This window comes from Podarcis melisellensis, assembly GCF_964234715.1.
Source record: "Podarcis melisellensis genome assembly, chromosome: 7".
Taxonomy (NCBI): Eukaryota; Metazoa; Chordata; class Lepidosauria; order Squamata; family Lacertidae; genus Podarcis; species Podarcis melisellensis.
In genome coordinates this window covers 1,894,944-1,920,090 of record NC_138539.1, presented here as the reverse complement: position 1 = coordinate 1,920,090, position 25,147 = coordinate 1,894,944, and the positions used below count along the sequence as shown (strand labels likewise).

The window sequence follows — 25,147 nt, the reverse complement described above, 5'->3', positions numbered from 1 at the left end:
TCTGACTTGAGCCACTTCCCGCTTTCCAGGGGGTTAGACCAGATGGCCCTTGGGAGTCCCTTTCTGCCTCTACGGTTTCTCCTGCCTTTGCACCGTCGCCCTGTGCTCAATGTGAGCGTGACCCTTGGCACCTAAGCTCCTCCCCTCCCCTCCCCCAGCCCAGGATTACTTCCTGTTCTGCGAGATGCTGCTGCAGCGGCCAATCAACATGGCTCATCTGGTGCTGTCCAACGTGCTGACTCGCGAGGAGACGGCCTACATGCAGGACATGGCCAAGAACCGCTTTGACCGCATCATGCAGGTGCTGAAGGACCTGCCCCGCTCCATGCTGCTCGTCTTCCGCAACATCAACACCGTCCGGGGCATCAACGTGGCCTTGGGGACCCCCGTGGACCGATACTACATCATGGCCCGCAGGTGAGGGGGGGGGCCTTAGAGCCAGTGGCTGGAAACCACTAGGAGAGAATCCTCTTGTGCTCTGATCCTGCTTGGTTTCCCAGAATGGGCATCTAGTTCAGCCACTGTGAGAGCAGGAGGCTGGACTAGATGCCCCCCCCGTCTGATCCAGCAGCCACCTCTTATGTCTTTAATAATCATAATAATAATTTATTAATATCCCACCCTCCCCAGCCGAAGCCGGGACCAGAGCGGCTAACAGCAATAGAAGTAAAACAGCATTCTAAAATCAATATTCTAAAATCAATTCAAGATCAAATGGCAACCACTGGGCAAGAGTTCTGTGAGGATTACCAAAGGAGGGAGTCAGGCCAGGCGGAAGAGCTCCGTCTTGCAGGCCCTGTGGAAAGATGTCAAGTCCCACAGGGCCCTGGTCTCTTGTGACAGAGCGTTCCACCAGATCGGGGCCACAGCCAAAAAAGCCCTGGCTCTGGTTGAGGCCAGCCTAACCTCCCTGTGGCCTGGGACCTCCAAGATGTTTTTGTTTGAAGACCCTAAGGTCCTCCACGGGACATACCAGGAGAGGCGGTCCCTTAGGTACGAGGGTCCTAGGCCGTATAGGACTTTAAAGTTTAAAACCAGCACCTTAAACCTGATCCTGTACTCCACCGGGATCCAGTGCAGCTGGTATAGCACTGGGTGAATGTGATCCTGCAGCAAGGACCCCGTAAGGAGTCTTGCCATGGTATTCTGCACCCGCTGAAGTTTCTGGGTCAGTCTCAAGGGCAGCCCCACGTAGAGCGAGTTACAATAATCAATACAGTAATTTATGCCCTGCGTGATTCTTGCTCCCTGCAACCCCCCCGCTAAACACCACCAGGATTCAGACTCTGGTGTCTGTCTGTCTCTTTTAAAGTGCGGTGAGATGCTGGAGTCACATGATTAGCCAAAGATCTGGAGGGATCAACAACATCTTCTTCGTTCGCTGGATCCGTGCGGCCTGGAACACCTTCGTGTTTGAGTTTTCACTCAGGTACGGGGTGTGTGTGTTTTCGTGTGCCCCCCAGATATTGGGCTGGGAGCCCTGGCAAACGACGCCTACCTCCAGTCAATTTAAATAACCAACCCTGTCCCTTATGCAAACTGTTGCTCTCCAGCTGTTGGACCAAGACTTACAGCCAGCCCTGCTGTGCTGCCCGGAGATTATAGGAGTTGCAGTCAAGCATCATCTGCTTTCATGACGGCTGCTGAATTTCAAAACTCTGTAGAAAAAAGTCACAGAACCGAGAAATTGCACAAAACAAATGAAATACCGTGAAAATCCCTGAAACGAGAAGTAATCGACTAGAAATATTATCTTATGAAAATAAACTAAATAATAAAAATCAAAAAGTTTAAGGAAAAAATTAGAAGAACCTAAAATTGAACAAAGTCTTAACGGGATGCCAGCTACAAACCTCGTTTCACTGAACTATTCAGTTTCCTCAGAATAGTCCTCAATCCTCTATTACTGCTCATTGCTTCACCTAGGTTGAGCTGGGATTATAATACTGCAGAATTTTTGGGAGTTCTACCCCCTTTTTTTGAATTTTGGTCATTTAAGGTTTATGATTTTTCTCTTTCCTTCCGAGGAAACTGAATAGTTCAGTGAAATGAGGTTTGTATTTTATTTTTCTAAGATAATATTTCTAGTCGATTACTTCTCGTTTCAGGGATTTTCACAGTATTCCATTTGTTTTGTGGTATTTCAAATCTATGGCTCAGTTACTGGCTGACTTCTTTTCGTCTCTCTTTCCATCACCACCCTAAAAAACCCAAACCAGGTTCCAGGTCACCGCCATAAAGCTCACTACCTCTGTCCTGCGCTTCCTGGCTTTTGCTGGCATCCTGAAGGACAGCAAGAAGCCGGGGGAGATCTACGAGTTCCTGAAGGCATAGAGCGGCTGCTGCTACGACCTTCTGCCGCAGGCTGGATCGCAGCCTCCAGGCCAGAGGATGGCTGAAGGCTTGTCCAACTTGATCAGACACCAGGTGCTTTTCATGCCTGCAGAGGAGGACAAGGTGCTCTCCCACTTTTCTATTAAAAAAATTACCGGTGAGAAATGCAGGACCTGATCCAGGCCCTCTGCAGTCACCTGTTAGGCAGAACCAGCGCAAAGGTGGCCTGCAGCCTTCCTGCACCTCAGATTCTGCCAGCAGCAGGGCTGAACGGGAACCACGTTCCCAACTCCTTGCAGCAAACAGCTTGTGATAATAAATGCCCTGTTTTTATCCTCTGTTGGTATCTTCTGTTGGCTCAAAGACTGGTGGGGAAGCTTCCCCACACGTAGCTTGAAATTTAATCTAGAATGGATTGGGGGGGAGAGAGAGAGAGAGACCAGGGAGGGAGGCCTGTTTTGGCCAACTTGCTCCACAGGGGAGACGGGTGCGATGAGTTCATCTGATGACAAAGCAAATTGGGTTTCTCTGGATGTGAAGAGGTTGGGCGTAGCTTGGCACCCAACAGAGTCTTGTAGGCAGAACTTTCTGATGGTGAGAGCTGTTCAGCAGAGGAGCAGGCTGCCGCAGAAGGTGGATTCTCCTTCGCTGGAGGTTTTTCACACAGGTTGGATGGCTGCCTGCCAGGGGTGCTTTAGATGTGACCCCTGCATTGCTGTTCTACGACTCTGTGAACACTGTGGGAAAGGCAATCCTGGGACAGGTTTCTGCTGGTGTGGTGTAGTGGTTCAGAGCAGTGGACTCGTAATCTGGTGAACCGGGTTCGATTCCCCGCTCCTCCACATGCAGCTGCTGGGTGACTTGGGCCAGTCACACTTCTCTGAAGTCTCTCAGCCCCACTCACCTCACAGAGTGTTTGTTGTGGGGGAGGAAGGGAAAGGAGAATGTTAGCCGCTTTGAGACTCCTGAAGGGGAGTGAAAGGCGGGATATCAAATGCAAACACTTCTCCCCCCCCCCCCAACCTGTGGACACAGAGAAACTATTAAACCCTGGCAGCCGGTCTCAAACATATGAAGCCGTGTCATTCACCTGCTTCCTCAACAGCAGCAATGAGTGGCAGCCAGCCTCTCTGTACTACACCCCCCGCCACCCACGCATGACACAAGATCTCGCCCATGCAGCTCCACAAACTGGTAGCCCAATCACTGCAAGTTCACACTTTCTTTACAAATCCTTGCCAGTTTTATAAAAACACATAACTGATAAAGAGTCCTGTAGCCCAGCCAGGAAGACGTTACAAACATTGGGGTTCCGAGGGGGGGGGGAGCAGACAGGGAGGCTGGGCCGCCCCCTGTAGCCAAATCAAGGGGTGCAGTTGCGGGGAAGGGGAATCCTTAGAAATGAGCTGTGACTCGATCAATCTCCAGCAAATCTTCCAGAATCTGTAGACAGAAGGGGGAAAGAAGGTCATTAGGAATTGCCCAGGAGGGAACAGGGACATTTCTCTCTTGCAAGGAACTTCCCCTTGAAAGGCGGTCTTCTGTTACGGCACAGATGCCTTAGCCCAGTGGTTCCCAGTTAGGGGCCCATGGGGGTCTGGGGCACCATCCCTTGCCAGGGACTCACTTATCTTGTTAATTGCACAGTGAAAGCCACAGTAGTGATCCATGGATCACCCATTCTCTGCTCATGACTAGTGCTCGCTTGCTGGAAGGGGAAAAACTGGGAAATAGCCGCTGGATGGCAAGTGAGCTGGGATTGGGCACAAACTTCTGACAGTTTCTTAGGGCTCTTGGAAGGGTGGGGGGGAGGGGGGGAGGGAGGGAGGGGGGGAGAGGGGGAGAGAGAGAGAGAGAGAGAGAGAGAGAGAGAGAGAGAGAGAGAGAGAGAGAGAGAGAGAGAGAGAGAGAGAGAATGCAAATGGGTGCTCCACGGGGCAGGTTCACATTATCATTGTTATTGTTGTTGTTGTTGTTGTTACTATTATTTTAATGTAAGGGATCCCTTCCCCTTGTTGTTCACTTTTTAACTGAAAAGAACTTCTAATTGCTTTCAACAACTATCAGGTTTTGAGGAGTCTCCCACTGCTTGGAATTGGGTTTTCAGTGAATCTTGCCTGATGTGTTTGGGGGTTCATGGTTCATCTTGGGAGTCCAGCAGGGGAAATAGGTAAGCAATTTGCCACTAGGATTAGCACAACTGCTCGCCCTCTGATTATTTAGTTTAGTGTTAGAGCTGGGCAATTCTTTGTTTTCAACATTATGTATATGGTGATATGGTGATATATCACAATGACTGGAATTTATCTCGGCTGCTTCTTCCAAGATACATGGCCCAGCCCTACACGGGGAGCGGATCCAGATGCCTCTCAGGCTAAAGGGCGAGCCGAGGAGTATTGATCCTTCGCAGAACTGCTCAGCTGGGGTGGGGGGTGGAAGAGGCCTCCCGTTCCCCAGCTGAACAGCTCCAGTGCCTCAGAAGGCAGCCTGCCCCACAGCTGGTTTGCATACGAGCAGGAGAAGCATTGGGGCTCCCTACAGCTGGGGGGAGGAGCACTTTAACAGAGCCCCCATGGTTGCCAGCTCACACAAGCCAGCAGCAAGCTGGGGGCTCCGTTAACTGCTCAACCGAGGGGAGCGGAAACTGCTCAATAGAGCAGTTTCACAGAGCCCCCCACCCTGCTGCTGTCTGGCTTTGTAGAGAGTTATCAAAATTTTCAAAAGTAGGGGGTCTGTGGCTTGACTTTTGCAAAAGAGGGGGTCCTCGGTCATTAGGTAATTGGGAACCACTGCCTTAGCCAACCCTGACAGGCGACAAGAGCCACCTGGGGGTGGAAGAAGCCCAAGCAGTACAATAATAACAGCTAAAAATCCAGCTCGGCACAAATGATTTATGCTCCTGATAAAACCTAAAGGATTCCCTCCCTTATTTCCTGCAAAGGCTGCTCTCAAGGCCACTTGGGTTGAGCTGCCACCCAAGCAGTTTTGCAAGGAACGCAGCAGGAAATCCCTTGAGACAGAGGCTGGCTTTCCCACAGCGCAGCAGGCACACAATGCGCAGCTCGTCTGCTCTGGAGCCGGAAGCAGCCCCTGCCAGAGGAGGTGACCCTTGCCTTCCTGGCTCTTCGCCCCTCTCCCCACTCACAATGTCCGGTGTGGTGCCGATTTTCTTGGCCAGCTCGCTGCGCTCCATGGTGCTCAGGTAAAGGTAGCGGTTGAGCAGCTCCCCGTCCAAGACGTTGCGCACGGCGTTCTGCAAGATGCGCCGGTCCATGTGCAGCATCCTAAGGAGGGGGAGGAGGAACGTCGTGAGAGGAGTGCTGGGGTCCCTGCCTCATTCTGCTAGGCTCCAGCTCCAGCAGACAGCATGCCCACTGGTCAGGAATGGTGATGGGGTTTGTAATCCTTTAACCAGTGGTCGGCAACCTAAGGCCCAGGAGCCACAAGCGGTCCATGGGGGTCATTTAACCAGCCCACAAGCTGCCCCCAAACTGAGCCGCCTGCTCGGCAAGTCCCCACACGCTGCGCTAAACCAGCGCAGTGCGGAGACTCGCTTCTGTGCAGACATCAGAAATTGCGTGCGCGTGCGCAATCCAGCCCACGGAGGGATCTCCGCTGGAGTGAACCAGCCCAGGCGAGGTAAACCTTGCCGACTCCTGCCTTTAACATCCAGTAGTAGTAGTAGTAGTAGTAGTAGTAGTAGTAATAATAATAATAATAATAATAATAATAATAATAATAATAATAATGATTTATTATTTCTACCCCGCCCATCTGGCTGAGTTTCCCCAGCCACTCTGGGCGGCTTCCAATCGAGTGTTAAAAACAATACAGCATTAAATATTCCCTAAACAGGGCTGCCTTCAGATGTCTGCTAATCTGATCTTACGTGTGACCCATAACCCAGGGGTGAACTTGGCAGCCAGCCTGCTTATCCCACATGTGGACAGACAAGGTCTTCTGCTCCCCAGCCAAGTCACTCATCGGCTCTGAAACAGTCTCATGCTCTCCCTGCGAGGCCTATATCCCACCAGTCCTCCCACGGGCAGATCCTGCCTGCAGGAAATGGTGTGGAAGGCGCAGATGGCATAGTGGCCCATGGCGCTCTGAAGATAGCAGTATGTGCAGAAGGGGACTGCAGAGCCAGGCTCCCCTCCCACCAAACATAGGCACATAAGTGAGACTGTGGGTGGCTCTTTCCTCCCCTCCAACAGCGCTGCTCCTCAAGGGGCACACAGGGGGGGTCAAGCAGGGGTAGAGGGACTTGAAGAGGCAGGGCCCCAGGAAGAAGCTACCTGAAGGCACGCGGGTTGAGGCCGGCATGGTGGGGCAGCATCGTGGTCAGGGCGTTCTGCAGCATCAGCAGGCGCCGGTAGGTCTTCTCTTGCATGGGCAGCAGCAGCCCGATCCCTCCGTCAAGCGTGGCTGGAGGGGGGAAGAAACACCACACACACCCCTTCAGAGTCAAGGCTCAAGCGGGTGCCTTTGGCTCCAAGAGCACCTGGATTTCCCCTCTCACATAAGTACACCATGGTTTGCACGTAACGCCAAACCGTGGTTTGTTAAACACCTCAGCCCAGGAGGCTAACCATAGTTTCTGTTCCGGCAACAAACCACCATGTGAGGCCATGATTGACCGTCTCTGGCTTCTCAACCTTGGCTTATTTTAACTACTGGTTGGCATTATTTCTGAAGCCCACAGCCTTGCTCTTGCTTAAAATCATCGTTCGGACAGCGCAGCCCAGCTGCTTGCTGAGCTACAGAGGAACATGGAGCAGCTGGGGGAGGAAACCAAGCTGTGCAGAAACAAGCCATGGCTGCTTTGTTTGTCTGTGAGATGACTTGTGCCTTGCTGAAGAAACCATGGCTTGGCATTAAGTGCAAATGTGTCAGCAAGCTCTTGAATGGGAAACTCAAAATGTCACAAGGGTAGGTAATTTCGAACTCATTCCCAAGGCATAAAATTGAGTTGTAAAGTCCTTTCCTTATTTATATTCAGTTGCCAACACTCAAAAATAGAATTCTGGATTTTCCAACAAAATCTTCCCAGATTTTAAAATCTTAGAAACTGAAATTCTAAACCTGAAACGCAAGAGGCTGCAGGCTCAGTTCCCTTCGACTCTGGCCAAGATGACTCCCCGGGTGTCTCCTTCAGAGGCCCCCTTACCAAACCAGGTGATGTGCTTGTTCTCCCACGCAATGGATTTCTTGGTGGGCCCCTCCATGGCCCCGCGGCACGGGGTCCTCCAGAAGGCGTTGACGTGGGCTCCCACGTGGAAATCGGCCCTGCGGAGGAGGCGCATCCCCCCAAAGCTTTCCTTTGCTGGAGATAAAAGCAAAGAGGTGGGTGGGAGGGAAGGAGGGAGGGAGGGAGACAATGAGCCTTCCTCCTCTGGGTGCTGCTGAACTACAACTCCCATCAGCCCCAGCAGAGGGGTGGCTGGAGGGCACCAGACTGTTGAAGGCAGCTCAGAGGCCATGCAATATGTGGGACAACGTAGGGCCTTGAGCCACATATCCAGAGAAAGCCCACCCGGCCCAAACATCTCTTTCCAAAAGCCCCAGCACTCCTTGCCAACAGGAAGCCCCAAGATTCTTGTTCCCCGAGACTAGGAGCCACCTGAGTGATGGGAAACAGGAAGGTGGGCAGATCCAATCTCCCCAGAACAAAAGACAAACTTTGATCTCACCTTCTGGCAGATACATGTAAACAAGGAGGTTCCGGTCCCTGTCAGACACTGCAAAATAGAGTAAAACAGATCAATGCTGTAGCCTGACCGTGCCAGAAACGCAGCTGCCCCTTGCTTGGGGGCTTTTATACAGAGACGGGGTGGTCATTTTGGCTGTGATTCCTGCATTGCAGAGAACTGGACTAAACAGACCCTTCCAATTCTATAATTCTGTATTTTGGCTTGTTCCGAATGCAGAGAAAAGGGTTTGCGTTGTTCAAAACACAGGTGGGCCACCACCTTGTAAAGCCCTGGCATGGGTCTGAGTCTTCCCCAGCCCCCAACACCAACATGCCTGGGGCAGAGCCAAGGCTGCTGGACTGAACCCTCCTGAAGGGGCTCCCACAATGCCACGCTCAGGCTGCTCACCGAGAAATCCCAGCTGAGCGTTGTCCACCATGAAGTCCACGCTGTAAACTTCCAGGGGTTTGGCGTCCTGGAGGCGAGAGAGAAGGAGAAGTCAGTCAGGTGGGGCAGGGCTCAAACAGGCCCATTCTGCGCTGCCCCACACCCCCCAACCCTCTAGAAAAGGGTCCACGCCCCATACCCTGCTGACGAGGGAGAGAGTCTTGCTCTCCTCCTGGTAGCGCAGCAGCGAGATGCTCTTCATGAGGTCAGCCGCCAGGATGAAGTTCTTGACGCTGATCATCTGGTGGATATAGAGCTGCGTGTCGATGAAAGCCATGCCTGTCAGGTCATTGTCCTTCAAGCTCCATAGGAAGATCTGCAGCAGGGAGAGAGACCAGGGCTCAGCCCAGGCAGGTGGCAAGGGGACAGGAAAGCCCTTCTCCCCACCTCATTTCTCACTTCCCATTTATTTGCTTACTTAATTTCTATACCGCCCTTCATCCAAGGATCACAGGGCAGTTTGCAATATAAAAACTCAAAAATGCACAACACAGTAGCAGACAACAACAACACAGATGATGGTCACAGGGTCTGGGTTGCTTCTTCTCCCCATCTTTCTATTGTACCGTGTTGCTGATGCCTCAAGTTCTGTTTTTCAGCAATTCCTTCTCTAAACCACAGAAAGCTCACATTGCCAGCCCTGCAAGGCACTTCTGCACTCTAACCACCCCTTTTGATTTGCGCTTTATCTTCATTCTGTAAAGCACACCCTGGTAAACTCTCTGAAACGTGGTACAGAAAGCTTTTACATAAAAACAGTACAGTGGTACCTCGGGTTACAGATGCTTTAGGTTACAGACACTTCGGGTTACAAACTCCGCTAACCAGGAAGCGGTTGCTCCAGGTTAAGAACTTTGCCCCAGGATAAGAACGGAAATCGCACGCCAGCAGCACAGCAGCAACAGGAGGCCCCATTAGCGAAAGCACGCCTCAGGTTAAGAGAACCGTTTCAGGTTAAGAACGGACCTCTGGAACAAATTAAGTTCTTAACCTGAGGTACCACTGTAATGGAAGAAGAGGTCTCCTTTCCAGACACTCCTAAGTCTACATTCTATAAAGAGTCCACGTCGCAGAACTATCTCCTTGCAGCCTGGGGGTTACTATACTGTTTCAACTTGAGGTGCTCAAACTACCTTCCATAACTTCCCAACTTCACATGCCAACATCGTGCACACAAACTCTCACACACAATATTATGAATTGACTCAGCAGGAATAATTGCAGCTCCCTGACGGCATACTCATAGCTGCCTACGTAAGTCAGAATAACCTACACTGAAAGGGCGACAGAAGCTTCCACCCCAAGGATGGCTGCGGAGCGTTTAGGAGCAACAAATCCACATTCTACGCTGAATAAGCCCCTGAGAGCGGCATCCCACCTGCCTCTTCCATGCCCTGCTCACCTTCTGGCCAATGGCCGACACCAGATAGCCATTGCAGTGGCAGAGAGCAGTAACAGGCCCCTTCTGCTCCTTCTCGTACAGCACCTTGAATTTGTTCTTAGTGAGGGGCTGCCCAGGCTCTGGAACCACTTCGATGATGTCCATGATCAAGATCTGAGGGCAGGGGAGCAAGGAAGGGAGAGTCATCCTACATAACCAGGGCAGCATGGCTTTGCATTGCTAATCTAGAAACACCCCCTTCCTCTGTTGCAAGCCGGGAGACTGGGGACTTCTTGCAATAAACAAAATACTAAATGAGAACTACAAAATTGCAACAGTGCTCATCAGTATAAGGTGCCATCGCAGCAGGTAAATGATTCCAGCGTCATATGGTGGCACACTGGGTGAGTGGATTATTACTATAATTTACTTTTTCAGACACTTTTACTGGCACAGAGCAGAACTTTGCCTTTTCACAGCTAAGGAGGTGTAACTTCCGTTTTTGAGCCTTCAGGTCTCTGCCTCACTTCTCCATGCACCCGCTACAGAACCCAGAACACATAAAAGACCCTCTTCGGAGCACAATGAAAAAGCTTGGAGGTACAAGTTCATAAGGTTGCAGTGTGCTTCAGCCAAAAAGCTAATGCTCTTCTAAGCTGCATCAACAGAAGTAATGTTCCAATGAAGGGAAATCATAGTCCTGCTCTATTCTGACTTGGTTCTACCACACCTAGAATATTGTGTCCAGTTCTGGATATTGACAAGCTAGAACATGTGCAGAGGGCAGCCAAGATTATCAAGGATCTAGAAGCCAAGCCTTATGAGGAACAGTCGAAGGAGCTGGGTATAATTATTCTGGAAAAGAGGAGTCTGAGAGGAAATACGATAGCCACCTTCAAATATATTAAGGGTTGTCACATGGAGGAGGGAGCAAGCTTGTTTTCTCCTCCTCTGGAGGATAAGACTTGAACCAATGGATTCAAGTTGCAAGAAAGATTCCGACTAAACACCAGAAAGAACTTTCGGATGGTAAGAGCTGTCTGATAATGTAACCGTCTCCCTTGGGAGGTTGTGGACTCTCCTTCCTCGGAGGTTTTTAGGCAAAGGTTAGGTGTCCATCTGTCATGGGTGCTTTAGCTGAGATTCCTGCATTGCAGGGGGTTGGACTAGATGACCCTCGGGGTCCCTTCCAACTCTACAATTCTGCGATTGTGTTCCTTGGATCCTGATGCCACCACTCTTGCTGGATCTGTCTCCTGTCCCCAAATTGGAAGAGGCTGCCAGCAAAACACGCAGTTCACCAGATGGATGAATGAGTCTTAACGTGTCCAAACTGGGGAAATCTGGACCAAGGACTGGGCCTGTGAAGGCAGCAGGAAGGAACTGTGGGAGAAGGATGGGTGGAGCTGTGCAGAGGAAGCCCCCGGCTGTGTTGCCTCTTGTTTAAGTGCCCAGTGTTGTCCGACTCACCCGGCCCCTGCAGGTCACCTCCTCGCCCTGCATGAGGCAAGTCCCCACGGCGATGTAGCCCTTCAGGCCCGAGACGGTCTCCTCGCTCTTGAGAGACACGGTCTTCATGCAGGTCACGTGCTCCCACTCCTCCAGGTCGATCCTGCAGATTGAAAAAGGGCAGGAGAGGATGGAGGGGGAGCCAGGCCAAGCTGCCTTCTGGGTGCCCCAATAATAATAATAATTATAAAATTTTATTTATATCCCACCCTCCCCAGCTGAAGCCGGGCTCAGAGCAGCTAACAACAATAAAAGTAAGACAACATTCTAAAATCAATTCATTCTAAAATCAGTTCAAATCAAATTAATGGCAACCATTGGGCTAGAGTTCTGTGAAGAATTACCAAAGGAGGGGGTCAGACTGTGCCTTGGCCAAAGTCCTGGTGGAACAGCTCTGTCTCGCAGGCCCTGCGGAAAGATGTCAAGTCCCACAGGGCCCTAGTCTCTTGTGACAGAGCGTTCCACCAGATCGGAGCCACAGCCGAAAAAGCCCTGGCTCTGGTTGAGGCCAGCCTAACCTCCCTGTGGCCCGGGACCTCCAAGATGTTTTTATTTGAAGACCCTAAGGTCCTCCACGGGACATACCAGGAGAGGCGGTCCCTTAGGTATAGGCCTTTAAAGGTCAAAACCAGCATCCTAAACCTGACCCTGTACTCCACCGGGATCCAGTGCAGCTGGTATAGCACCGGGTGAATGTGATCCCGCAGCGAGGACCCCGTAAGGAGTCTCGCTGCGGCATTCTGCACCCGCTGGAGTTTCTGGGTCAGTCTGAAGGGCAGCCCCACGTAGAGCGAGTGCAGCCTCTGCACCAAGAGAAGGCAGCCTCTTCCCCTTCCCCAAGACTGAATGAAGCACCCTTAGCTGGGGCCATTGTGTTTTGCTCTTCCTTAGTGGGTTATGCATGCTGCTGTTCTGAATAATGCCTTTGTAGGGTAGGAAGCACTGGCGGACTAAGTGGGTAGAGGCCCAAAAACCTTGGGGACCACTGAACTAAATCTTCCCAGCTCTGCTTCCAGGGCGCATCTGAACGGCCCTTGAAGGCAAACGGATGCTGGACCAGGTGGCCCTTTGCTTTGATCCAGAAGCAACTGCCAGGCTCTCCTGATATTCCACACCAGGAACCCAACCAGGCACCAGATCTTCCCCACCTGCCGCTGCCTGGGAAGGAGCTTTCTTGGGCTCCTGCTGAGCACCCTCCTCACCTGGTATTTGGAATCGTCTCCCAGCTGACCGGAGAGATCAGCTGGATGGAAAAGGCCTCCTGCAGCGGGTGCATGTAGCGATCATCTGGATCAGAGAGAGAGAGAGAAAGGGATAAATAGGTATGCAGCTGGCATCACCATCAGGCCCAGCTGGGCAGAGGAGGGGGGCACAAGGGGCCATGGCTCATCTAGGAGAGCTCACCTGCTTTGGCTGCCCAAGCCTCCAGCATCTCTGGGTTAAGTATCAGGCACCAGGAGATGTGGAAGACCAGTATGTTTCCAAGCACAATTCAAAGTGTTGGTGCTGACCTTGAAAGCCCTAAATGGCCTCGGCCCAGTATATCTGAAGGAGAGTCTCCACCCCCATCATTCTGCCCGGACACTGAGGTCCAGCGCCAAGGGCTCTGATGGTTCCCTCACCACGAGAAGCAAAGCTACAGGGCAGAGGGCCTTCTCGGTGGTGGCACCCGCACTGTGGAACACCCTCCCACCAGATGTCAAAGAGAAAAACTACCAGACATTTAGAAGACATCTGAAGGCAGCCCTGGAGAGCGACCACCAACCAGAGAAAGCAAGAGTGAGCTAGATGGAACAAGTCAGATTGCCTTGTTCTGGAGGGCAAACCAAGGGGTTGGGTGGCCCTTTCTGGTGGAAGAGAGAGGAGTCAAAAGCCCGTCTTCCTCCATCTTGCAGCCCAACCTCAAGACTTGCCCAGCACAAGGGGCTGACTCTTCAAGTCAAAGACCTCTCCTCCGCAGAGAGAGACGGCATTTTCCAACAGCTGCGAGCCACCCACCTCGCTCAATGGTCTCAAATTCCTTCTCCTCGCCCGTCATGCGGGGGATCCTGGTGCAATGGTTGTTGATGCTGGTGGCCACCGCGTAGACCTGCCGGAGGAAGCAAATTCATTAAGGCATTTGGGGTGGGGGGCGTGAGTTGAGCAGAAGGCCTTGTTGTGACAGTGGAGGACTCCACTTCCCCACCACCGATAAGGCCATGCTGAAGGTCCCGCTCCACACAGCCCTACCTTGGACTCCACGTGGTAGGATACGTAATGTGCGGTGCAGCGCAGTGGGATCTTCCGGACGGGCCACGGTGCGTCGTAGGAAAGGTAGGCAGGCAAGACGCTGATGCGCAGCTCCCCCTGTAGCAGAGGACACAGACAAGGTCTCGTTCTCACCTGCGGATAAATCTGCTTCTCTCTGCAGCAGCAGCTCAGGTGCAGAGTGAGCTGCCTCAAACGTAGCAGGCAGAAGGCAAGTGAAAGAAATAAGGCAGGCATCCCTCCCAGGACATCCAAGCTTCTGTCGCCAAGCCAGGCCTACCTGCCGGTTGAAGTAGAGGAAGCCCTTGGGGCAGTTGACGTTGTGGAAGGGGGCAAAGGACTCGATGGGGCCATCTATGGTCATGGGGTGCAGGCGTAGGGCCCCCCGAGACGTTACCAGCAGCCAGTGTGGGGAGGGGCCACAAATGAACACCTGGGAAGAAATGCAAACACAATCAGTACCCGGGGCTGATCATGAGCACAGCCTTCTCCTGCGCCAGGCCAGCAGTGCCTGCTCTGGCAGACAGAGGTTCCCCAAAGCCTCAGGAAGAGAACACCCTTGCCCAACTCCCCAAAGAGAAAGGCTTCTCCTGAGAATCTCCCAAGGACGACTCCTCCGCGAGACTCACCCCCGAGTAGCCATAGATATCCTCAAAGTAGCGGAATCGGGCAACCCGCCCCCTGGCAGCCCCCGACTCCTCTCCACCCACGCCGTCCGGCTTCTTCTTCGACGGCCTGGGCTTCTTCTCCCGGAAGTTAATGTTATGGGGAACCTGATTGGAAGGGAAAGGGCGTCAAAGGGCAGGAGGAGGTCAGTGGGGAAGCCTTCCCTTCGAGTGCAGAGGGAAGTCTGCAAGGGAGACTGCAGCGATCCAGTGGCCTGGGGAGAAGGCAGAGTGGCTCTTACCTTCTTGAACCGCACTTTGAGGTTGGTCTGGCCCAGCTGAGAGCCGTGGTTAAAAGCTTCGTAGATGAGCAGCTCTTGGTCCACGTGGACCTGTCAACAGAGTGGAGAAATAAAGTGAGCTTCAGCCTGTCCCTTGGCTCACTGCATCAACAGATTGAGCACTCTCAGGCCATAGGCCTTGCCATGACCCCGCATGAATAATTGCCTTGTAGCCCTGATGGTTCTCTAAGTTCCTGGATCCACAGACCTTGATTACAGCAGCTGTCCCATGGTATTAACTCTCCCCTTAGGGAAAAGAATTTGTAAAAGCCAGACAGCACACGCTCTTGCTATTTCCCCCCCAGGGAGGGAATGCCACAATCAAGGTGCTGTTGCAGAGAAGGCCCCACTCCCACTACAGGGAGACCAGAGCTGAGCCTGAGATGACGATGCTGAACGCTGGATAACCTCACACCGACAAAGGCAGTCCTTTAGGCAACAGCAGACACCAGTTTGGGCTTTAAAGGTTTAAACCAGCACTTTCAATTATCCCCACTGTAGGCTCAGGCACCAGTAACGTGAGTCTCAACCGACCAAGCAGCTTCCAGGACAAGGCAAGGTAAGCACTATGAATTAGACGCTCAGCCCTGCAGGGATGCTGATTGGTCCTCTTCAGTATGAAAGCCCTGAGCCCCAGGTGAGGTGGGGAGGGTGGTGCATCAGTGGATGTCTCCCTCAGTTCCTCCCACAAGATCATTCAGAGCAGGGAGGGAGCAGTGAGTGACTTAGGGCAAAGGGTCTCAGGAGCTCTCCAGGTGTTGCTGGACTCCAGCTCCCACAAACCTCAGCTGCCAGCATGGTCAAAGATGATGTGAGTTGTAGTCCAGCCACATCCAGAGGGCCACTGGCTTATAGTTTCCCCGAGTATGATTGCTGGTGGAGAATGCGGGCATCGCTCCCGTTATCTCTCACATGCCAAGTGAGAGATAACCACATGTGTGTTGAGCACTCAAGGAGTGGGGATCAGAAACACACCTTGTAACGTAAGGGAAGAGCCCAGGCATTCCCAAAAAATTGGCTCCCTCCCTCCCTCTTTCTGCACCAGACAAAAAGCAATTGCACCTACCGTATTGTTCGCTCTATAAGACACACTTTTCCCCTCCTAAAAAGTAAGGGGAAATGTGTGTGCATCTTATGGAGCGAATGCAGGCTGCAAGGCTATCCCAGAAGGCAGAACAGCAAGCGGAGCTGTTCTAGCTTCTGGCTTAGCCGTGCGAAGCATCCGCAGGGCAGCGGGGAGCCTTCATCCCGCTGCCCTGCAGAGGCTTCGCGTGGCTATCCCTGGCTTTTGCGGGAGGTGGGGGAAGGGACAGAGCACGTGGCTCTGTCCCTTCCCCCCACCTCCCGCAAAAGCCCCCAAGAGCCGCACTCCCTTTAAAGAGCACACGGCTCTTGCGGGAGGTCAGGGGAAAGCCAGGAGGCTTGCTTTCGCTGAAGCCAGGAGGGCAAGAGGGATCGGTGCGCACTAATCCCGCTTGCTCTCCTGGCTTCAGGGATAGCCCCGCAAAGCCTCCTGAGCGAAGAGGGAGGAGCAAAGAGAGAGGAGCTCAGAAGGCTTTGTGTTGCTTTCTTATTTTCCTCCCCAAAAACTAGTTGCATCTTATGCTCAGGTGCGTCTTATGGAGCGAAAAATACGGTACTTATTGCGCAGAAACCATTTGCCCCAATATCACCATCACTTGAAGCCAGGGGGCCAAACTTGTAGAAGGGCTGGTGTCTTGATTTACTGGGTTTCCTGCTTGGCTGCTTTGCATGTGTATCAAAATGTCTACGTGCTTCAGATCCAAGCAGACGGAGACACAGATAACTCTACGCACAGAGATAAGGCCCCCCTCGGAGCTCACCAGCAGGTACGGCCGGCTCTGCCGATTTCCCAGGGCCACCAGCAGCACCTCCTTGACCAGCGGCATCTCGGTCTGACGGACCACCTCCTCCTTCTTGGCCTCGCCCTGGCTGGCAGGCTGCCCGAAGGAACTGTCCACCAGCACCCTCTGCCCCATGGGGAAGTTCTTCACCAGGAAGACCAGGCGCCATTCAGGCAGCTGGTAGATCTACGCGAGAGAGAAAGAGGGAGAAAGTAGCAGGGGCCAAGAGGGACCCGGCTGAGACTGCCCCGGGCACTGCCTGGGCCTCACCTCCATGGCACCGTTCTCCCGGACCAGCACACACCAGTGAGTGGGCTCTGTCTTGTACTGGTGAGGATCCTTGTCGGCCAAGGGCAGGCTGCAGCGGCGCGGCTCCTCCTTGGTGGGGCTAAACAAGGCGCCGGATTCACCATAGAGCATTTCTTCCTCATCGTCTATCGTGTTGCTGTGCATGGGAGAAGAGAGGAGGAGGAAGGCAGTTACGTTCAAGACATCTGCATCACTCATGTGAATTTTTATTGTTTTCCTTACATATTCTTTTCCAACAAACCATATTAATGCCATACATTCCCTTTGACTCTGCCGAGTCGCGACTCCCCTCCCTCCCTGCAATTGGTATATTTAACCCCTTTCTATTGCACACCTCATTCTCACAATAGTACTATTATACATTGAAGGTATTATGTCAATCCTGCTAGTGTCTTAACCTCTTTACAATTCTCCTTTAAATATTCAATAAATTTACTCCAGTTATTTTGGTATCTTTGATCTTCCTGGTCCCAGATCCTCCCTGACAATTTGGCAAGTTCTGCATATTCTGTCAACTTCACCTACCAATCCTGGATGGTTGGTATGTCTTGTGTTTTCCATCTTTGGGCCAGGAGGGTTCTTGCGGCAGCCGTAGCATACATGAACAGATTTTGGTCTCCCATTTTGATTTCCATTCCTATTAAGCCTAACAGACATGCTTCCGGTCTTTTGGGGAAAGTATACTTAAATATTTTTTTGAGTTCATTATGGATTGATTCCCAAAATTTTTTAACCTTGTCACAGGTCCACCAAATATGAAAATAATCCCCATCTACTTTTTTACATTTCCAACATTTAAGACACCTGGGCAGCTGTTGCAAAGCTTGATCCAAGAACAGGCCCACTCACAGCAAGATTACAGTGCAGGTCTCAAAACTTTTGTAGGCAGAACATGGGCCCAAAGCTTAAATGAAGTCCCAGATGGAGCATCACTAAAGGGTTGAACAAAACTGAGGGCCAAAGAAACTGAGGGCCAGCTGAGAATTTCTCCTGCCACTGTCCTCACAAGTAGGTATCTGATTCTTTACTCAGGATCTACACAAGGTGCTTTGAATCCTCCCATCTCTTCACTGAGCACACCTGCCCCCAATTACCTGAAAGAACAGGTGTGACAGTGCAGGCTGTAGCTTGCACCAAGAGAGAGGAGGAAGGCAAACAAACAAACGAGCCAATCCAATCCCTACTTCCTGTTAAGTCGGTATTTCTCAAACTTGGGTCTCCAGCTGCTGTTGGACTACAACTCCCATCATACTTGCCCACTGGTCCTACAAGTTTGAGAACCCCTGTGTTAAGTGAACCGCCGTGACCAAGTGGATATCTTTATTTTCCTCTCACTGTCTCTACCCGACGGTCCTTTAACCTGGATGAAGTGGCCCAGCCTACGCCCAATACTGGGTATGATTAGGACCGTCTAATTTATCTTCTAGCATGACTTATATACAACATTTTCACTCCCCTTTTCAACCTTTTAAGCAATAGGAACAGGGGAGTACTGATTAAGTTTCTATTTCCGAATTGCTGGGTTCCTAAGACGAACTTTTGGCCCTTCCATGCGAAACTAGTTAAGCAAACTACCCCTTTGTACTTTTACACGTCCAATATACCTCCTACGCAGAAAAGCCGTAAAAACCTCAAACAACCATCTCACAGCCCCTATTTTACAACCCAAACTCCCACACAAAATGGCTAAATCCCCACCCCTTCCCAGAGCTCTTCGCCATGCCTCAAGACCCACCTGATGTCCTGGATGGGAGCCTCAGATTCTGACTGAGTCCTCAAGGAAAGCTCGTCCCGGGAGCTGGATGAATGGCTCTCAGTGGTGAACATGCCGCTGACGTCCCGGTATACACACAGCGCAATCACCTTCGATTGCTGGAGGGGTGACAACAGCTTGCCTCAGAGCAAGACACAGGATGACCTGCTCTTAACTGAGCAGCATGGAAGCAGACTCAGAATCTGGTTATGCCAAGACCCTCGGCTGCAAGCAGGCTGTGCACCTGCTTTGTTAGAAGATCCACTTTTGGAGACCTCACTGATAAGCTACGCAAACTGAGCAAACATGAATGTTTTCTGCACAATGTCTTCTGCTACTGCTAGCCAAGAAGAAGGGGTGATAGAGCCTCACCAAGCCAGGTACTGCTCAATGTTTTCAGATGTATTTCTGCAAGTTAACCATATGGGTAATAATAATAATAATAATAATAATAATAATAATAATAATAATGATGATGATGATGATGATAATAATAATAATAATATTTTATTTATACCCCGCCCTTCCCAGTTCAAAAAACCGGGCTCAGGGTGGCTAACAACAAATTTAAAACACTATTGAAACAACAAAAAACTGCACAAAATACAGTATAAAATGTGAATAACAATAAATTAAGAATTCAAAAATCAATTTAGGGGGGAAATCCATCCAATAAGCATTAGATGATCCCCGGGGCTAGCTGGCTAAATTAGTCCTATTTGGGCCAGCAAGGAGACCAGGGGAGAATGAGCTGTGGGATCCCAGAGCAGGTAATCTTCATAAAAAGGGAGAGAGGGAAGGAAGGGGAATAAAAGATCAGGCTAAATTCAAATTGAAAGCCATGCAGAATAGCTCTGTCTTACAGGCCCTGCAGAAGGAAGTTAAATCCTGAAGGGCCCTGATCTCATGGGACAGAGCATTCCACCAGGTCGGATCCATCACTGAGAAGGCCCTGGCCCTGGGGGAGGAGGGTTAGGATCCTTTCCTTGTAAAACAAAACAGATTGGAGATGCCACGAATTGAACCATGGGCCTTCTGCAAGTAAAATAAATGCTCTATGGTTGAGCTGCAGAGCCAGACACAGGATTTTGAGTTTCCGTGATGAGATGTGACTGCGAAGCCCTCTGTATAACAAGCAGCTAATGTTTGCAGGGTTGAGTCTGGGATAATCACAATGCTGTTCTAAGGGATTGTGACTCCCTTCTGATGCAATGGGTCAGTGTGTCTGGCTGTGAACCAGAAGGTTGGTGGTTCAAGCCCATCTAGGGACGGCTGTGGGAAAGATTCCTGCATCGCAGGGGGTGGGACTAGATGACCCTCAAGCTCCCTTCCAATTCTATTGTATGATTCTACGCTTACGGAGGACCTTAAGGTCCATAAATAGCAACACCCTCAAGGTCCCGGGCCCTAAGGAAGTCAGATTAGACTCAACCAGAGCCAGGGCCTTTTCAACTCTGGCTCCGGCATGGTGGGACGCTCTGCCTCATGAGACCAGGGCCCTGCAGGATCTGATTTCTTTCCGCAGGGCCTGTAAGACAGACTTGTTCCACCTGGCCTTTGGCTTGGAATCAACTTGATCCCCTCCTCCTCTTTCCTTTCTCCTTCTGTGATGGAACTCCTATTTGGGGACTTCCCTAGTTTTTTTTCTGGCCCATGTAGGAGCAGTCTGGATAGCTGGCCTTGGTGAAGACTTGACGTTTTCATCCCCCCCAAAGTTTTTGATTTGAGTTTCTACTGAACTGAGGCTGCATTTTAATGTTGTATTTTAATCTTGTTTTGAAGTTGTATTTCAATCAATTTGTTTTATATCGGGTGTTAGCCGCCCTGAGCCCGGTCTTGGCTGGGGAGGGCAGGGTATAAATAAAATTCATTCATTTATTTATTTGCAGCTCCTACTCACGTGATGCAGCTGCGGCTTCTGCAAGGTGAGCCGGTGTGTCCGGCCCCCGTAGGTGTCACTCTTCAGCACAAACATAGTGACCTGCCCCTCGGAGCTCATGATCACCACGTAGGGGTCGGCCACGGCACAGTGTATGATGGGCGAGCCGAGATCCACTGGAATGAAGTGCAGCTGGTTCACTGTGAGGCAGAGAGACAGGCAGCTGAAAGGCAGACCAAGCCCTGACGGTAGCTCAGGCCTCCACCCCGGACCGTAGCTCCAATGGCCCCCACCCCGGACACCAACCGTCCCAGAATCCATGGTGCTTTCAAAAGTATGTCTGCTCAAGTCTCTCTCACCAACCTCCACCGCTTCCCCTGTCTAGTGATTCAGTTTCTAGGCCAAGGGCTCTTTCCAGAAACGTCTGCCTTTATTTTATTTTATTTTTTCAAATGATATTTATTAAGGTTTTATAGGCAGAGAAAAGTTACAGAATAAAAAAAGAGAAAAAAGAAGAAGAAAAAAGGTACAGAAGTACAAATGACAAATACAAAATACATAAAAAGTGGATAAAAAAGAAAACAATTTAAAAACAGATCCATCTTTTCATGTCTTATATTTCGTTTACTTATTTCCCTGACCTCCTCACGCCTCCCTTTTTTGTATTCCAGTTCACATGGTTAATTCAGCAAATCCTTTCCCTCTTTGTTTTTATCTTAATTCTATATCTTAACATATTAAAGCTTCATATTTTCTTCTGTAAAAATGGATTGATAATCAGAACGTCTGCCTTTAAAACCAAGCTTGAGACCTCTAGCTGTACTCACCCCCTTCCAGGAGGCGGATTCCCAGGGGAGACACCTGGACGATGTAGCGGTTCTCGCCAATGTTGCCGGCATAGACAGTGGGCCCCTGGGTGGCAAAGCCGCTGGTGTCCAGCTCCATGATTTCCTGGCCTGTCTGCAGGATCTGATGGGAGGAGGCAAAGAAAAAACAAGTCACACCCATGTGCCCTTGCAGGGAATATTCCCAAGAGGAAGATCATACAGGGATTGCCCCAGGAAAAAGCAAGGTGTGTGTGGAGTCAGGCCACCTCATAATTAATATGAAATACTTTATTGTCACTTGTACAACTTGTACACGGTGAGATTACACGAGCACCCCCCACTCAGCTCTCTTAATCTTAATTCCCCTTGTTTACTGACGCACACACACACCAAACCCAAAAGTCAGTTGCCCTGTTGTTATCTTTTCATTCAGCAGCCTAACAGCCCACGGACAGAAGCTGTTCTTTACCCTGTTGGCACGACTAATCCTGCTTCTATATCTTCTGCCCGAGGGCAGGAGATCAAGAAAGTGCCAGCCAGGGTGTGAATCATCCCTGAGAATTTTCCTCACTCTCCTGAGGCAATATTCTTCCACTATTTCATCCAGCGGATTCACGGGACAGCCCATAATATCTTGTGCTGCATTTACCCCTCCTCTGTAGGCACTTCCTATCAGTTGATGTCAAACCTGCGTCCCACACCGTGATGCAGTAGGAAAGGACACTTTCTATTGTGGACCGGTAGAAGGAGAGCATCAGATGTTGATTGACATTGTTCTTCCACAATACTCTGAGGAGGTGGATCCTTTGGGATTCCGAGCACAATTCAAAGTGTTGGTGCTGACCTTTAAGGCCCTAAACGGCTTGGTCCAGTATACCTGAAGGAGCGTCTCCACCCCCATCGTTCTGCCCAGACACTGAGGTCCAGCTCTGAGGGCCTTCTGGCGGTTCCCTCACTGCAAGAAGCAAAGCTACAGGGCAGAGGGCCTTCTTGGTAGTGGCACCCGCCCTGTGGAACGCCCTCCCACCAGATGTCAAAGTGAACAACAACTACCAGACTTTTAGAAGACATCTGAAGGCAGCCCTCTTTAGGGAAGCTTTTAATGTTTGATGTATTACAGTATTTTAATATTTTTTTGGAAGCCGCCCAGAGTGGCTGGGGAAGCCCAGCCAGATGGGCGGGGTATAAATAATAAATTATTATTATTATTATTATTATTATTATTATTATTATTATTATGGCCAGAGTGAAGGGGGCAGAGCAAGTTCCAGCTTTCTTCTCATGCTGCCAGCCCTTGGCAGATCTGTACACCCCCCAACCTCTTTGACACTGCCCACTCCGCTGATCTCCCTCAAAGCAGCCCCTTTCAGCTGCCAGTTGCCTTCCCCTTAGTCACTGAACCACACTCAGCCAAGCTCCAGAGGGCACCCAGGGCCATGCCCAATGAAAAATGCCGGCACTCACCATGGTGGAGTCTTCCCGGCTCAGAATGAGGAAGCCGTGCCGCTTCCCGTCGTCAGCAGGCTCTGGCGGGGCCGGCTCCTTCTCTGCGCTTTCTCCCTGGGCGTCTTCCTCCTGTGGGGAGAAGAAGGTGGCCAGGGATGCTGTCACAGTGCACAGAGCCTCTGCCTTTGTGGGAGAGAGGCTGGAAGGAAACCCTCCTCCTCAAAAGAAGGTGACTCAAAGCCCCTGGGAAGTAGAGGCCATACGCACCTCTGCTGCCTCTTCCGTCTTCTGGGGCGAGATCACCGTCCACATGTCATAGCAGCCTGGGAGTTCAAAGGTCGTCACCACTTGAGGGCGGATGCTTTTCTGTTGAGAAGGAAGGAAGAAATTAGGCAGTGGCTTGGAAACCATACATTCCGAAGATCTCTATTTGAAATATGGGATAGGTATGAAAACCTATTAGAACGTAAAACACCGCAGTGGTTATCTCCATTAGAAGCAATGAGTGTGAAAAAGATAAATATGAGCAAGAATTGGGAAAAATATGGAAAAATACCGTATTTTTTGCTCTATAAGACGCAGCAGACCACAAGACGCACCAAGTTTTTGGAGGAGGAAAACAAGAAAAAAAATATCCTGAATCTCAAAAGCCAGAACAACAAGAGGGATCGCTGCGCAGCGAAAGCAGCTATCCCTCTTGCTGTTCTGGCTTCTGGGATAGCTGCGCAACCTGCATTCACTCCATAAGACGGACACACATTTCACCTTACTTTTTAGGAGGGAAAAAGTGAGTCTTATAGAGCAAAAAATACGGTAATACAAAAAGAAGGGGGTAAATGGAAAATGAAACCCTATGAAGAAGTTAAAGAATATGTGAATGATTGGCTACACTACCGCCAAGTCAATGAAATGTTTAAACAGGATTTTAAGGAAAAAGGATTTGACGAAAACAAATCAAAATTTGAAATGGAGATATTGAGTAATAAATGTAAAACTTTGTCTAAAATGTATAAATTGCTGCTTGAATGGCATTTGAAAGAGGAAGAGGTAAAGTCAGTTATGATACGTTGGGCCAAAGACTTTGTGTATAATACACAGTTAAAAGATTGGGAAAAACTGTGGAAAGGATGAAAATTTATTGCATGCAATGCCTTAAAAGAAAATGTGATGAAAATGTTGTATAGGTGGTATATTACGCCTGTGAAATTAGCTAAAATGTATAAAGTTGTTAATAAATGTTGGGAATTTAAAGAAAAAGAAGGAACATTTTATCACTTGTGGTGGGAATGTAAAAAAGTGAAAAACGTCTGGGAAATGATATATAATGAGATGAAAAAGATGTTGAAATATACATTCATTAAGAAGCCAGAAGCATTTTTACTTGGCATTGTAGGAGATGATATAAACAGAAAGGACTGTAAGTTGTTTTTATTTGCAGTGACGGCAGCAAGAATTTTATTGGCACAAAAATGGAAACAAGAAGAACTACCGACAAAAGAAGAATGGAGGATGAAACTGATGGACTATGCAGAATCAGATAAACTAACAGTAAGGATTCGAAACTTGCGGGACCAGAGATTCTCAGAAGACTGGAGTAAATTTACAGACTATTTGAAAAGTAATTGTGATGAACAGATCACGCTAGTAGGTTTGCAAGAAGTTTTGTAAGGTGAATTATTTGAAATATTGCAAGAAAGACAATGAGGAGAATTATTAGTTAAGGATATTAAAGGTAATATGAAATTAAGAAATGCATAATAAGTGACAAATAACGGAAAATCATCAGAGGCATTGACGGAAGTCCAAAAATATTGTATGATTCTTGGAATTAATAAGTTAAAAAATTAATAAAAATGTGTGTGTATGAAATTAGGCAGTGGCAGACTTTGGGCTCCCAAGTTTCAGTGGTGCCCAGTGCAATGTTAAAATTCAACGTTCCCCATCTCTTGCGCTATGTTCGACAGCATTGTTGTGGTGCGCCTTGCAGCACGGCACCCAGTGTGATCGCACCAGTTGCACCCCCCTGAAATTAGGGTTCCGGCACTCAAGGTGGGGTCCCCAGCAGTTGTACAATTTCTGGGCAGGTAAACCAAGTATGCACCTCAAAGGGCCTGTTTGTTTCACTGCGTGGAAGGGAGATCCATGAGGAAAAATAGGCCTGGTGTGAAATAGCAGGTCTTGATTGGCTAAAAGATTGGAAGTGGAAGTGGAAATATTGAATATGAGCCAAGCTAGAAAATACGATACTAAGGAAGTTGAGAAGTCAGACACCGGAAGACTTGAAGAGCTCTCTGAACAACTGCAAGACAGAGGGGTAAATGCCAAAATGATTGTTAAAACCTGGAACACAGCTGGGCACAGTAGCAGGCCAAAGTCTGGAGAAGACCACAAAGGGACTCAGAAGCTGAACTGATGTTCTTCCTGATGTTTAGTCGGAATCTCCTTTCACGTACCTTGAAGCCATTGCCCTCCAGAGCAGGAGAAAACAAGCCTTCTTCCATGTGACAACCCTTA

At 50.0% G+C, this 25,147-nt stretch overlaps 2 protein-coding genes across 2 annotated transcripts in view; one reads left to right on the top strand and one right to left on the bottom strand.

The window, feature by feature from the left end:
• The window catches only part of ADCK5 (aarF domain containing kinase 5), a 29,131-nt gene extending 26,459 nt beyond the window's left edge, over positions 1-2,672 (top strand). Inside the window, exons 13-15 of the mRNA XM_081918843.1 lie at positions 159-417; positions 1,313-1,429; positions 2,220-2,672. Coding sequence (XP_081774969.1) covers positions 159-417; positions 1,313-1,429; positions 2,220-2,334 — 491 coding nt within the window. The 3' untranslated portion in view covers positions 2,335-2,672. The remainder of the gene's footprint in view (positions 1-158; positions 418-1,312; positions 1,430-2,219) is intronic.
• Positions 2,673-3,554: 882 nt separating this feature from the next.
• The window catches only part of CPSF1 (cleavage and polyadenylation specific factor 1), a 41,703-nt gene continuing 20,110 nt past the window's right edge, over positions 3,555-25,147 (bottom strand). The window contains exons 17-38 of the mRNA XM_081918649.1: positions 22,901-22,999; positions 22,652-22,759; positions 21,188-21,329; positions 20,382-20,560; positions 18,464-18,600; positions 16,690-16,864; positions 16,399-16,605; positions 14,516-14,605; positions 14,238-14,381; positions 13,889-14,041; positions 13,591-13,707; positions 13,360-13,450; positions 12,564-12,648; positions 11,323-11,464; positions 9,874-10,026; positions 8,611-8,787; positions 8,433-8,499; positions 8,025-8,072; positions 7,502-7,657; positions 6,630-6,759; positions 5,480-5,618; positions 3,555-3,777 (exon numbers count right to left, since the gene is read on the bottom strand). Coding sequence (XP_081774775.1) covers positions 3,730-3,777; positions 5,480-5,618; positions 6,630-6,759; positions 7,502-7,657; positions 8,025-8,072; positions 8,433-8,499; positions 8,611-8,787; positions 9,874-10,026; positions 11,323-11,464; positions 12,564-12,648; positions 13,360-13,450; positions 13,591-13,707; positions 13,889-14,041; positions 14,238-14,381; positions 14,516-14,605; positions 16,399-16,605; positions 16,690-16,864; positions 18,464-18,600; positions 20,382-20,560; positions 21,188-21,329; positions 22,652-22,759; positions 22,901-22,999 — 2,787 coding nt within the window. The 3' untranslated portion in view covers positions 3,555-3,729. The remainder of the gene's footprint in view (positions 3,778-5,479; positions 5,619-6,629; positions 6,760-7,501; positions 7,658-8,024; positions 8,073-8,432; positions 8,500-8,610; positions 8,788-9,873; positions 10,027-11,322; positions 11,465-12,563; positions 12,649-13,359; positions 13,451-13,590; positions 13,708-13,888; positions 14,042-14,237; positions 14,382-14,515; positions 14,606-16,398; positions 16,606-16,689; positions 16,865-18,463; positions 18,601-20,381; positions 20,561-21,187; positions 21,330-22,651; positions 22,760-22,900; positions 23,000-25,147) is intronic.